The sequence below is a fragment of the Humulus lupulus genome, chromosome 5 (assembly GCF_963169125.1).
Source record: "Humulus lupulus chromosome 5, drHumLupu1.1, whole genome shotgun sequence".
NCBI classification, from domain to species: Eukaryota; Viridiplantae; Streptophyta; class Magnoliopsida; order Rosales; family Cannabaceae; genus Humulus; species Humulus lupulus.
In genome coordinates, this window is record NC_084797.1 from 69,847,025 (window position 1) to 69,862,294 (window position 15,270).

Genomic DNA, 15,270 nt, shown 5'->3' on the forward strand with positions numbered 1-15,270 from the left:
TTTAGCTCACGTTAGATGATAATTTCTCATTTACTATACAATTATTTTTAAGTATATTAGTATTCGATTTTAATATACTCACGATTAGAACACAAAAATACTTTTACTAATTAATAGTAAATGTTACTCAAAATCTCTCATCAAAATAAAATTAAAACACCTGGTTTTTTTAACAAGGGGTAGCTGTCTCACCCTGACCCTTACCCTGACCCTATTTGGGTGTACAAAATCTCCTCTCTAAACATGCTTTAAACTTCGTTTAGCCTCCCTTGACCCTGCCCTGTTTGGATGGATACCACACTGTTGTAATAATTTGACATCCCCATCAGCTCCTTTAAGGTCACAAGCTCACAATATTTCTTATCAGATTGTTTTTTTTTTTTGGACAATTTCTTATCAGATTGTTGATTGCGCATGTTATTTTTATTATTATTATTAGAGGAATTTATATGAGAAAAATTCTAAACTTTGATAAATATGACATTTTGTGTGTGTGCATTTTATATGTTATTTTATGTTTTCTTATTTTTTTTATGGGATTTGGTTTCCCATATTTGTGTAATAATTTATTAATTTTATTATATTTAATTATATAAGATTATTTTGGCAAATTTTGAATTTTTGTGAGTGTATTTCAGTAATTGTAAGTATTATTTTATTTATTTATTATTTTTATTTAGACATTGAAAAACGTTTTGTTTTCTTCTGTTCTTTTATTTTTTTATCTTCTTCAATCAACATTTTCTCTGCTGTAACCAGTTACCACTATCAGAACAATTTTGATTTTTTTTTGTGGTAGTGATCATTTGCCAGTGTCAATTTTTTTAGTGATGTGTGGTAACTAGTTATATCTATAAAAACCAGTTTTATTTTTTAAGTGGTGTTGTAGTAACTGGTTACAACTATAAAAATAATTTTGATTATTTAGTAATGTACTATTATCAAAATATCAGTTGAATTGTAACTGGTTACTCAGTGAGATTTGGAGAAAAAAAAATTATAAAAAAAATAAACAAAATTGATCGTGAAGGTAACTTATTACAATTAGGTTTGAAGAAGAAATATATGAAAAAAAACTAGTTGCGATGGTAACCAGTTACCTAGCCAAACCTGAAAACAAATAGGATTCAAACAAAAAATCTAAAATGATCATAATCGTAACTGGTTACAGCTAGGTTTGAAAAAAAAATTTAGATTTGAATAAAAAACAATTACGATGGTAACTAGTTACTTACCTAGACCTGGAAATAAAATTAGATCTAAAAAAATCTAAATTGATCGTTATTGTAACTACTTACAACTAGATCTAAAAAAATATCAGTTATGAATAAAAAGAATCAGACGTCATTGTACCTAGTTACTTAAAACACATTTGGAAAAAAAACCAAGAAATCAGAACAGATCGTGACTGTAACCGGTTACAGTTACGTTTAGAAGAAAAAAATAAATAAATATGAAGTGAAAAAACAGATTTGAAATGGCGAAACCAGATGTGAAAAAGAAGAAGAACAAAGAAAATAAGAATAAAGCTAGATTTGAAGAAGAAGAAGACCCAAAGGGGGAGGTATTGTAACTAGTTACAACTAGATCTAAAAAAATATCAGTTATGAATAAAAAGAATCAGACGCCATTGTACCCAGTTACTTAAACAGATCTGAAGAAAAAAAATTTCGAAATCAGAACAGATCGTGACTGTAACCGGTTACAGTTACATTTAGAAAGAAAAAAAAATAAAATATGAAGTGCAAAAACATATTTGAAATGGCGAAACCAGATGTGAAAAAGAAGAACAACAAAGAAAATAAAAATAAAACTATATCTGAAGAAGAAGAAGAAGAAGAAGAAGAAGAACCATAGGGGGAAGTACATCGTCGTCACGGGTAGGGGCGGAGGTGCGTCGTCGTCGTCGGGGGCGGACGTAGCATCGCTGGCAGATGACTGAGATGAGAGAACCAAATGGAAGAGAAGAGCGGAAGAAAGGAGAAAAGAGAGAGTTTTATGTATTTATGATTATGGTAATCAATTTTTTATATTATATGAAATTACCATATTTAAATTTTTTTTTTCAAAACTTACCATATTTTATACAATTATTTTTTTCTCATATATAAACTTCTCTTGTTATTATATGCCTTTGTGGATAAAAAAATAAAAGATAAAAATTTAGCTAAAGATGCTTATGTGATTTTGATATTTACACCAATTAAGGCGAGAAAGGAGCCTTTTCTTCTCTCCCTCTCTATGCTCAAAACCATTTCACACAAGCAACTTTACTAATTCATAGTAAAGAATAAAAAGAGCACACAATTCATCAATAATTGAACTCACAATATTTTGTTTATTTAATATGAGAAAAATTAATAAGTAATCAGAAATGAAAATATATGACATGATGAGTACTGCAAATATATATATATATCATCGTATAAAATAGGAAAGAACACACAATTTTCATTCACGTATAGATGTGTTACTAGTACAAAATAAACCATCTAATTATAACCACTCCTCACACAAAAAGGTAAATAAAAACTTACATAAAGCATAATGCAGGCAACAATAATATATTAGACACTCTTAAGCCAAATTATTACTAGTGAGTTTCTTCAACACCATAAGCCTCCAAGAACATTATAGATGTTCAATATCTAAGGGCTAGTAGTTGAAGGAGGAGGGGTGAGGAAGGGGATGGAGGGCATATTTGGGATAGTGGGGATGGAGGGCATGTTTGGGATGGTTGGCAAGCTTGGAAGTGGAGGCAAAGTGGGCTTAGGAAAAGTGGGCATGGTTGTAGGGATTGTGGGCAAAGGTGGCAATTTGGGCTGAGGAAGAGATGGTATGGTTGGCATTAGTGGAAGATTGGGCTTTGGCAAATTTGGAATGCTAGGTGGGCCCATTGATTGGAGAAGAAGACGAGCTCCCAGGCCCATGTCCATGCTTAGAAATGTAAAAGAAGCAAATAATGCCAAGCACAATTGACTATTGAAGGCCATTGCTAATCAAATTTTAGGATTTGAGCAAAGGAAAATATTTGAAGACAAGAATAAAGTACTTTTGGTTTTGTATGAAGGATATGATGTTGAGACTAATCTTGGTTTATATATATATAGCTAGTACGGAGGCTGGGGTGTGGAGTATTTGTAGCAGTTAGCTCAACTTTCATACCTTCTTGTTTTAAAAAATAGGACATAAATATTGTTGCATCTAGCTAAACGAAGTCCATCTACGCTATTTGAAAAATTACACCCACGTAAGTTGATGAGAAGTTTTGTGATGTTAATGTTTTATTGTTTGTTTGGTTATCTAATCCGTTTCAGCTATATTTAGATTTATTTTATCAGGTTTTGACTTATTTTGTCCAAACTTGGTTGCTCTGTGATTCAAGACATATAGGATAGGTTTGACATTGAAATTTTATATTCTATTTTATTGTCTCCATTATATTTTTTAATATGCTAAGATTCATATTTATGGGTCATTTACATATTATATGTTTAATCCTCTATTTATAATTACTGAACATAGAATTAACTAGAGGTGTTTAACTTGCCTTTTTTCTCCATTTTCTTAAACTTAAACGGAATTCATAAATCTTCTGAAAAATATTGAAATTATTTATTTATTTTATTTTTTGCAACCTAAAGGATCCACATAGAGTTTTGCAACTTTTTACACGTAAAATATATAAATGTCGGTAAGGATCAAAATTAATCTTCATAATGTTTTTTATTTTAAACGTTTTTTTTAATATATAGGTAAATCATCATACGTCAGTGCGACCCCATAATACGAGTAAAGCTGCGGAGAAAATTAAAGAGGCAGCATTCAGCGCTTTCATCAAATTAACTGATTCTGCTGTTTAGTGGCTTTAACTTTGATTCTAAACTCTCTAGCTGTTTATAAAATGAAATAGAAATGAAAAATCAGCAGCTATTTCTGTTCATCAGAAAATATACTTTTGGAACTGATCCGGAAATGGAAAGCCTGTGAAATATGACATTTACAGAAAAGTAATAATTTTACAGAACGGCTTGAGAGGACCAACAGCAGCAAGAACAAAGGCTAATAAATCACAATTTTTCTGCACATAACTTAGGGGAAAAAATGAGAAGCAAATTAAGCTATACTAATCTAAGAGACCGTAGAAAGAATCACACAATTGGACTCGTCAGAGTCAAAAGATGTCATATCCTTTTGCTCTGCGTAGTCTGGTTATAATAGCCAGAACACACAGGCATTATGAAAGTATATCTTAACCATTGGACAATTTAGATTTTATAAAACAGGGATGACAAACCTTAACAAAGCCTACGGCAGGGCAGGCCAATTATGGGGTCTGAGTAACTGGGTCCTTGGATTTATTCTCCTCTGGTGATGGCCGGCTATCAGAATCAGAGGGCCGGATTTCTTCAATCATTCTAACAACTTCCTCCATTGTTGGCCGCATGTCTGGCACTATCGCCACACATGCCATTGCTACTTGAAGCATCTGTACCAACTCCTCTTCTATATTTTGATACTTCATAAGCTCTACATCAAACACCTCAGCTGTCCATTCCTCCCTAACGACAGATTGAACCCACCTTGGGAGATCAACAACATCGTCATGTCCTGGCGATTGAACTGGTGCCTTTCCTGTCAATATCTCAAGGAGAAGAACACCAAAACTATAGATATCACATTTCTGGGTAAATTTCCGAGCTTCAACTACCTCAGGGGCTTGATAGCCTATGCTTCGAGAAGGGACAGTGGGAAAGTTCATAAGAGGAGCAAGGCCAAAATCTGAGATGCAACCATTGACGTCTTGACTGAGGAGGACATTGGATGACTTTATGTTTCCATGGATAAATTTTCCTACACCAGCAGAGTGGACATGGGCAACGCCCTTTGCACATCCAATGGCAATTTTAAGCCTGGTTTCCCAGTCTGGTGGACTTTGTCCATTATCCTTGATTCCTGCTAGATGAGAGAAATAAATATCATTGTGAAGAAACCATAATACTATTCACATAATTTGAATACTAAAGTCTTAGCATATCATATTGAGCAAATCAAGAAAAGCAAAACCAATATCCCTGTGAACCTGTTTGTTTATTACATATTTACATGCTTTTTCTGCTAGGTTTTCCAAATTGGAGGAAATTAACTCATTAAGCATCTTCATCTGAAGGTTAATTTTGTAGTTTTGAGCAACACTACGTCATGCGTGTTCCTTTAGCAATAAGAAACTAGATTCTCTTGTAAGAGTAAATAAATCAAGCAAAATAAGAAATATTGTGTCCGTGTATGGTGGGTGAGAGATTTGTTATTTCATAAAACGATTTCAAAGTCTATTTTGACAGATAAATGAAGCTTATTTATGAAAAGAAAAATATTTAAGTGAAAGTAGACACTACAAGTGCAAGAAGACTGGTTAGATGTTAGAACATACCATGTAGCAATGCTGAGAAGCTACCGGCTGCTATGTAGTCATAAACAAGAAGTTTCTCATCTTTTGAGTAGTAATAAGCACGAAGAGGCACAACGTTTGGGTGCTGACTAACCCTCCCCACATTCTCCATTTGCTGTTCGAACTCCTTTTTCCCCACCACAACTTCTTTTAACCTCTTAACCACTACAGTTGTTCCCTCCTCCAAGATGGCCTTGTAGGTTGTCCCGTAACTCCCTTTCCCCAGCACTTCCGCTGAAGCTCTAAGTAGATCCTCTAGATCAAAATTGTAAGACGAACCTTCATAGAAAACCAACTTGTTCTTCTCGGCCTCTTGTACTCCACTCCCAAAATCCTCCTTCGGTGGCTCACTCCTTCCAGTCTTTGCTTTTGCTACACCACTGTTTTCACTGTCTTTTTTCTTCAAACAGCAAAGCACAGTCAGCAAAACTAAAAGAAAAAGCAATGCAAATCCCCCAACTGCAATAGCAATAATAGCCCCTATACTTAGTTTCCTTTTTGGGACATTTTCCTTTTTCAGTGGGGCTGTTGGCTCAGATGGTAAATGCGAAGGAGAAGGAGAAGGAGACGGAGAAGGAGAAGGAGAGGGTGAAGGTGAAATGCATTGTTTCAAAGGAGGCCCACATAACATCATGTTCCCTTCAAATGAAGAAGCAGGAAATATCTTAAGGGCAGTAGGAATTGAACCATTTAAGTGGTTGTGGCTCAAATTCAAATGCTTGAGCTTTGGAAGGTTAAAATCAGGGATGGATCCAGTGAGGGAGTTGTTCTGGAGATTCAGCCATGTGAGATGTGATAGATTTTGAACAGTATCTGGAATCTTGCCACTAAGGGAGTTGAAGGATAGATCAAAAACAGTGAGATGGCGAGAGAGAGAAGCAGGAATACTACCCGAAAAATCATTATTTTGAAGGTATACATAGCGAAGTGAAGGAAGGGATAGAACATCAGATGGAAGTGTCCCATTGAGTCGGTTGGATCGAAGGCTAAGGATCATAAGTGCATCCAGCTTCTCAAGAGTGTTGGCAGGAATTGGGCCATACAGTCCAACACCAGGAAGCCGGATGGAAACCACATTAGAACCATTCAATGTGCAATTGATACCAACCCAAGTTGTGCACACTGGGGTAGATGGATCCCAGTTAACTTTGTGGCCATGAGGAACAACTGAAATGAAATCAAGGAGGGCCTTTTTATCTGAATCTATGTCAGCTGTAGTTGGCTCAGTGAAGAATAAAAGAAAAAATAATGCCACACAGTATATTTGTGACTTCATAATTCATGTAGTATTCTTTGTTGAGAAACCCTTGAGGATGATTACGCCAGTGATCACAACGCTCTTCTTCCCCTGAAAAGAAACAAAACATCAGAATATTGTTCTTCACCATTTCGGAACCCTAAAACAATGGCGTTGTAAATAAAACACAACTGTAATTAACCAAACTGTCATGGAAAAAAAATACAAAAATTTTAAAAACATATTCAACTGAAACACTTCCTTTCAAAATCCAGTAAAAAGATGTACAATATTTTAATTAAATAATTGAAAACTCCTAGCTCAGCAAATTTTAAATAAACCTTAGCCTGTTCTAAACCCTCCTACAACCAACTCACTCTCTTTTCTTGTCTGGCCCAATTCCAAATAAAAGAAAAGGAAAATTAAATAATAATAAATTAAGAACACACACTAGGATTTATTAGCAATGATAACATTTTTTCAAACTGTATCGTTGTTAATGATTGTTATCAATGATAGTTTAACACAATGAAGAAAGTTAGAATCTTATCACGTGAATTCTTTCATTCCTAAGAAATTGTTTGCATGTTATGTAGTGTATACCAGAAAATGTACAAAAAAAGTACATATAATCTGTTATCTATACAACGAAGTTGACAAATAATTTTAAAGCCACAGCCTCGGCTACCATACATCCATTTAGTTTTAGAGAATATAAGTCAAAGCTTAGAACAGTATCAATCATGTTTTTGACATAATTAATATTATCTCATAGTAAAGTCATTAAAAAAAACTAAAAGTAAAAGCAAAATTCTTTTCCACTAAAGAGAGAAGAAAAAAAAAAGCTTTAAAGCACATAAAAACAAAATGTTGAAAGAATCCCTATTCCAGCTTTTCTTATAACATATATTTCTCTTTTATGGTGTTAAATAGAAACGATCACTTGTTCAATTCATATCCAAATCGATACTTTGAAGCACAGTTTAGAACTTTGATTTTCTTATGAAGAAATTTTGTGAATGATAAATTGAAAAACATATTTTCTCAAATTCCATAAATATATAAAATATCGTAAATTTCCTGAATTATAAATACTCTAAATTTAGCTTCTACCTTTTCATTGAGAAAAAATAATGAAATCCCTTCAAATTTATTTTCTCCCCTCATATAAAATTCCACCCTACGACAGAGCCAAAAGATTAAATTAATAAGCCACTGTTGAGCTGAAATAATTAGTCAGACGCATCTTATCCCAAAACAAGAAAATAACGAGTATGATAAAAGAGGAATAATTAGAAGTGGGACTGAGATATCACAACTTTTTAAAAGAATAGAACTTTGACTTATCATTGGTACTTTTCATCAATCTCACCTATTGCATTTAATTAATTAATAATATATATTATTTTAAAAAAAAATTAATGATATATATATATAAATTAAAATTTAAAAATCTATAGACAACACTTAAAAAACGTGTAAAACAAATTGACGAACAATATGTTGCCAACATTTCATTTAAAAAAAAATATATGTTGCCAACATTTTGAATTGAACCATAAGATTTTTTTTTTTGAAGAAAGACAATGTTTTGTTTGGTGGATCTTAAGAATTCGAGCAAATAGTCTCTTTCATATTATTTATTTGTATGCTTTTATTGTTATTTATTTATTTGGTTCATCAAAATGAAATAAATAAAAAAGGAATCACAAATATGGCCCTCGGATAATGTTGAGGGAAGAAAAGTAGGTAAATTTTCCATGGATTTAACAAAATTGAGAAGTGAACAAACAAAGAAGCAGTAGCAGTAGCAATTTAGTATGCTTAACTTGTTCCTCTTCTCAATAAATTTCTTACCAGACAGAAAACAGACAATTTTAAGCTCAACAACTTCTATTTGTAAAATTCCCCAAAAAAAAAATAAAAGAGAGAGAGAGAGTAGAGAAACCTGGATATTGGGGAAATGGCGGTTAGGAAGGCGAAAATGCTGTGACTGTGATCTTGAATCCAACCTTAAGAAGGACTAATGTAAAGTAAAGAAAACAAAGAATGACAACCCATATGAATAGGGGAGAGAGAGAGAGAGAGAGAGAGAGAGCTTTAACGGAAAAACTTGAGGAATACGCAGGTAGCGAGATTTTGCAAAAGTGATGAATAAAACAAAGAAAAGATCAAAAGAAAGAATAAGAGAGAAGGATGCTCCAATATTCGAAAGTAAAGATTCAAGTTCAACGTTCATTTGGAGAGCTCAAACCATTCAACCTTCTTTTGCAAGCAAACCCACTTCACTAACTCCCTCACTCACTTTGCGTAGATCTCAATGCCTCTCTCTCTCTCTCTCTCACACACACACACACACACAGCAGACTAGTAGATAAAAACAAAAAACCAATAACTTTTCTATTTTCCGGAGAATTAGATTAGTTTTTTTTTTTAATGTTTCACTTCTTCCTTTAATGGGTTTAATATTATTCTGATTGGGAAATTTGAGGATTTATGCATTATTATGGGTTACTAATTTGGTATTATTGCTTCCCCAAAATACCCTTGACATTTATTTCTCACTCCCTCTCTCTCTCTCTATTCTCTTGGTCTCTCTCTATTCTCTCATTCATTCTCTCGGTACCGAAACCAAACGCCCCCAAAATCTCCCAAATCTCTTCTCTAATCTCTCGGTGCTGAAATAAGAACCAAAAAAAGAAAAACCCAAAATCTTCCCTTGGCAGTGCTCAGATCCTTGTCGTAGTCGATGGTGCGTCGAAAGGGACAAACGGAGAGGCGGCAGCGTTGGAGGGGACGACCCAAAGCTCGAAGAAGCCACCCAGAAGAAAACGAAGGTGAGTCCTCAATCCATTTCTGGGTTTGTTTGTCTTGTGATTTTTTGTTCACGGGTTAGATTAGGGTTGTTACTAGGAAAATCTAGGTTTTTTTTTTTCTTTCAAATTCTTGCCTCCACCTCGATAGAATTCGATAGGCATCGACAACTGTCAACTCGATAGTTATAGACACCTCAATATGCCTCGATGAGACTCGGCTGACCTGAACAAGCCCAGAGGGATGTCACCTCGACATGTCTCGATAGACCTTGACGGATCTCGATAGGGGTTAGCTAGTTGTAGAGTATAAATGTGCCTCGACAAACCTCGATAGGTCTCGATGCAGCTCGATTAAGCGTAAATATAAATATTACCTCGATAGGTTTCGATGGGCCTCGATGATTACCAGTATACTTTTTTTTAAAAAAAATTAACTGAATTTAATGGTGCTTCGATATGCCTCAACAAGGCTCGATTAAAATAGTCAGGCTTATAAATTGTGATAGCTCGATGGGCCTCGATAAGACTCGATAAATATAGATTGGCATTAAAATTGTGTTACCTTGACATGTCTCGACAAGCCTCAATGGGCCTCAATGGTTACCCGATTACTTTAAAAAACCAAATTTTAACAGTTTTTTTTTTGTTTCAGATGCCTGGCCTTATTGTACCGTTGGAGAAGCATTTTCCAACCCGTGTTACTTATAGGGGGAGTGCTCACATGGAGATCTTATAGAGGAGTTTCAGAAGCATGGGTTGATTGAACAAGCAAAGGCAGACTCATTGGGACAATTCTTCAAGGTGAAGGCCTTCAATTTTTCTGGGGTTCTATTGCACCAGTTGATGTTGCGTAAGGTTGAAAGCAAGAAGCTTGAAGAGGGTCAGTTCTACGTGGGAAACAGTCTATGTAGATTATGTATTGTGGAGATTGCCCTGGTTACCGACCTGAATTTTGGCAAGAATCCGTCCACGGATGAGTTGAAAGAGCATCTTACCAGTGATCAGATCATCAAGGAATATTTCAATGGTGAGGTAAATGTTAGCTTCGGTCAGTTGGAAGATGCTTTGAAGGATTGTACAAACCCCGAAGATGCATTTAAGTTGAATTTATGCTACATGATTGAGGGGGTACTGCATGCCCCAGAGAAGACAACTAGCATATAGGGTGATTCACTAAAGTTGGTTGAGGATCTTGATTACTTATTCAAGTATCCTTGGGGGAAGTTGTCCTTCAAAAAGTTGATGAGAGGGGTTTAGAGAGCATGAAGAAACAATTGAGGTTATATGAGGACAAAAAGAAGAAGATATCAGGGAAACAACAAAAGGAGTCCAAGTACAACTTCTATGGTTATGCCCCGCACTTTAGTATTAGGTTTTTGAGGTCATACCAGATATTGGGAGGAAATATGGTGAGAAGAGTGAGAACCAGATTCCTAGGATGCTTAGATGGTCTACCAAGACCGATATCTTTCCTTCTACAACATAGTTAGTTTTGTTGTTTGGCAAGACTCGAGTAAGTTCCACCTTATCTTTTTAAATGTGACAAACTAATTTATTTAGGTTTTACTTTATTGAAGTATTTCTGACATATGTTATTTGTTAATGCAATTTGTTGTATTTTCCATGTTGAAGCCATGTCCTGGTGAGGTAGAATACTACAATCGCCTCACAGATGTTGATGGTGATCTATTCCCTGACTTGGGAACGGGAGTGGGCGAGGCTGAGGGTGAAGCGAAAGAAGAAGTAGATCCAAAGAAAGTTACATAGAAGTTGGTTGAGGTTGCGAAATCAACTTCTATTTTTTATGAGGATGTCCCAAAGGAGGTTGAGCCCACTCCTACAACAGCTGCATCATCATCGGGGCATCCCTCCCATCTTGAATGGGAGCAGCTAGTACAAAGGCTTGAGAGGGCAGAGCAAGGCCAGGAGAAGTTACTAGAAAATCAGTCAGTGATCATGACTTAGTTGGCGAAGTTATTGACATTGGGTGAGAAGTAGTCCCAGGCATCAGATACAGAGTCTGACATTCTACCTGCAGATTATGAGGCTGAGGGTCCTCCTTCTACTCTTGTGAAGGAGGTTGTGGCGACCAGTGATGATGGTACGCTTGGTGTAGTCATTGTCGACCCTAGCAAGGTTGAAGGCCTTGAGGGTAAGCGGAACAAACAGAAGTCAGAGCACTACAAGCACTTCACTGACCCGATGAGACGCACAGGGATGCACTCAGACAAAGGTATAGTTTGTAGTTCCTTTGAAGTCGTATGATGAGAAGCAATTGCGTACGCTTGAGAAGTGGATCCTAGGGAAGATTAACAATAACCGGGATCGGGATGTGAAGACTAGGAACCATAATGTGGTGTGGTTCGTACAGTTGAACACAATCAAGATGCTTTAGGATACTTGTTATGGCTTGTAATCTTATGTATGTACTAGACTATGACAATTTTTGATGTTGACCTCGACAAAAATCGATAAGACTCGACAAGTCACGATATGACTACTCTATAATTTGCAAAACACCAAATTTTAACACTGCCTCAATAATGCTCGATAGGTTAAACAATCTGCCTCGATTAGCCATGATGGAACCCTAAACGTTAATATGAAACCATCTGTCTCGATGGGCCTTGAATCATCACATGAAACCATCTGTCTCGATGGGACTTGATGGTCCTCGATAGGCCAAGAATCATTAAATGAAACCATCTTCCTCAATGGGACTCAATGGGCCTCAATAGAACTCGAATCATCAAATGAAACTGTCTGCCTCGATGGTCCTCGATAGAGCTCGATGGCCTCTATTGTCTGTATTTTCACCTCCTGACATGTGGTAGTTAAGAGTGGTTAGTGATGAGTTAAGTCATGAGATGCTCGGAATGCAACCTCTCAGGAAGCCTAGTTCAGACGAGCCGTGGACAACTCCAAGGTAGGTCACGCTCCGAGGTCTCTCTTCAGAGCAAGGGTTCCTCCAGGTGAGGCCACATTTTGGGCCAACTGGTAAGTTGTGAGTGTCTCTGAGGTAGGTCACGCCCTGAGGTCTCTCTTCATGGATAGGGTTCCTCCAAGTGAGGCCACCTTTTGGGCCAGCTGATAAGCCATGAGTGTCTCCGAGTGAGGTCACCCTTTGAGGTCCGTCCTTAGGGCCAAGGCCTCTCCAGGTGAGGCCAGGTCAGGAATAACTCTCTTCCCCCAGGTCTATGATTCTGATCCTTAGACCTAGGATAGCCACCAGATGTCAGCTACTGCAATTGTAGGCCACCAAGCGATCATCTGACAACTTTAGGCAATCCTCGATTAGTGGTGTTGAGTTCGTACACTCGACAATTGAAATTTCCCATAACGCCATCTGACATGGGAAAACGTGCGCCGTACCCTGACAGTCACAAATATGTTCTCCATAAAGTTGGTGTGTGACTTTATGCAATGGGCCCCATAGGATCTGCGTGGGCCATAGTATTTATTGTAACACAACCCTTTGTGTATTAACTGAACATTAATACCCTCAAATTTATGAGAGATGATTAGCATTAATGACCCAGCCTCTATAAATAGGGTTGGGGCATCTCCTTGTGGAGGGTTCGGTATTTTAGAGAGAGAAAAACTCTGTACTTAGTGCAATATATACGTTGCCTGAGGATCACCATTGAAGCTTGTTATCACAAGTTTCAAGCTCACTAAATAAAAGAGACTCGTGGACTAGGGTTCTTTTATAACCTGAACCACATAAACCTTGTGTCTTTCCTTGTTTATCCTTTAATCTCTCAGAATAAGTTGGCAGGGAAAAAGGCAGTCAAAATTTTGGCGCTTTCATTGAGAGCTTGAAGGAAGCTTGGAAAAGTCATGGTGACCACTTGAATGAATGCACCGAATGATACCGCACCTCACCTCACAGCTAAGGGAGGAGAAACTGGTCACATGCTGCCGCCAAACAACCCTGATACGGTGGAGGACTATGACAAAAATGCCGAGCATGGAATGGATGACGGGGGAGACAATGAATACTATGAGAAGGAATATCCTCATCCATTGGACATGCAGGGGACACCAGAAGTGGTGGCGCTCCGTGACCAGGTGGCCACTCAATAGCAGAAGATCGATACCCAAGAGGGTAATATCACCGCCCTGTAGGAGATGGTTAACGCCATGAAGGCCACTCTGGTGGGGCAAGGGCTGCGAGTGGACCCCTATGGCGAAGTACCATTTGAGTAGCCAACTGGTATGCCTCATGTTCCCCTAGCTAGAATGCCACCTGTCGCTCTAGCCGGTGTGCCTCCCAAGCACCTGACTGGGTTGGCGCAAGATCCACCAATTGCGTGCCTCTCAGGCACCCAGCTGAAGATGGAACCCCACCTACGCCACAAGATCGTGGCAAAGGTGAGGTTGATGATAACCCTGCTCCAAATCAAAGAACACATGATGGAACCCCAAAGACAATCAGGTCCCAAGGCCAGCTAGCATGGGTGAAGGTCTAGGAGCCAGAGGTTGTCGCCAGGCCACCAACACCCGTGGAGCTCACGGCGTTTCGCCTAGACGCGCCAATACGGACCACGCGAGGCCTAGAGGTGGTGTCCCCGAGGCACCTCACCATCCCCACAGAATAAGGGACGAGGAGGTAGCATGCGAAATTTCCCTGTCGGCGGAAAGCGCGACCTCAGTATCTCGGTTAGAAATGAGAATGTTGAGTCCGACGGGGAAACAAAGGTGGCTTGTCCCGAGGATAATGGCACGTTCTTAGATCAGGCTGACCTGCGGGACAACCTTAATGCTCGTCAGTGCAATAAGACCAACGAGTGCGAGCCCGCCAAGAAAGGTCCATCAGACATCCGGGCCAATCTCAACGCCCGAAGGAGAGATAACCCAGCGCAAAGTGTCAACTGAGACCCACTTCGCGCAGAATTAGAGAGTCTGAAGAGGATCATGCTAAGAATGACCTGACGACAAGGCTACGAATTAGACTCAGAGGACGAAGAGGGGGAGCCGTGCGCTCCTCACATAGTGGAAGCCCCTTTGTCGCAGGGCTTCAAGATGTCGGCCATCTCGTCTTATGATGGCGACTTAGACCTCATCGACCACCTTTCAAAGTTCAATAGGTTGATGTCGGTGCACCGCGTCTCTGAGGATGCTAAGTGTCATGTGCTCCTGACAACTCTAACGGGACCAGCAAATGAGTGGTTCAAGAAGCACTGGCTGTGATCCATTCAATTGTGGCACCAACTATCGTCTTCCTTCCGAAGACAGTTTATAGGAGCTTGGAAGGTGAGCTTCGAGGTCAACACTGACCAACATAAAGCAAGGACCCTTCGAGATCCTCAAGGCATACATCAAACACTTCAAGGAGGAAGCCACGAGAACCAAGAAGGTTGACGATGGCCAGCAACTGATGGCCTTGCAGGTCGGCATCCACGCAGGATCCCCGTTGTGGGATGACCTTCAGCGGAGAGGATGCCGATGGCTCGACGACTTCATTTGTTGAGCATAAGAATATATCAGCTGGGAGGATGCCCAGATTGGAGCATTTGGAGGGTTCGTCGCCTTCCTCGCTCCGACTTGGCCCCGTCGTTTCGGGAATCCTGTATCAGCCTTACGCTCCTATCCAACCAGGTTTATGGGGAGTCCAATCCAGTCAGAGTGTCCCGCCCACTGGCTTTAGTGTCGTGCCGACCGTTGGTTTTAGTGCGGCTTCGATGGGATACTGAGCGGTACCCATTGATTACAGTGCTTTTCAGCCTGCGTTCAGTGCTAGAATTGTTGCTCCGTCCCAGTCCGCC

At 38.5% G+C, this 15,270-nt stretch overlaps 1 protein-coding gene across 3 annotated transcripts; it reads right to left on the bottom strand.

Annotated features, from left to right (window-relative positions):
• Positions 1-3,947: 3,947 nt before the first annotated feature.
• LOC133777430 (probable inactive receptor kinase At5g58300) lies at positions 3,948-9,029 on the bottom strand. 3 transcript variants are annotated; one of them, XM_062217004.1, is made up of 4 exons: positions 8,635-9,029; positions 7,800-7,866; positions 5,432-6,797; positions 3,948-4,959 (listed from the first exon to the last, which is right to left on the bottom strand). In XM_062217004.1, exons 3-4 carry the CDS (start codon positions 6,723-6,725, stop codon positions 4,328-4,330), a joined length of 1,926 nt encoding a protein of 641 aa, XP_062072988.1. In that variant the 5' UTR covers positions 6,726-6,797; positions 7,800-7,866; positions 8,635-9,029; the 3' UTR covers positions 3,948-4,327. The 3 variants fall into 3 exon arrangements, with proteins under 3 accessions (XP_062072988.1, XP_062072987.1, XP_062072989.1); XM_062217003.1 differs by lacking the exon at positions 7,800-7,866; XM_062217005.1 differs by lacking the exon at positions 7,800-7,866 and having other exon boundaries at positions 3,948-4,956; positions 8,635-9,028.
• Between the last annotated feature and the right edge of the window lie 6,241 nt (positions 9,030-15,270).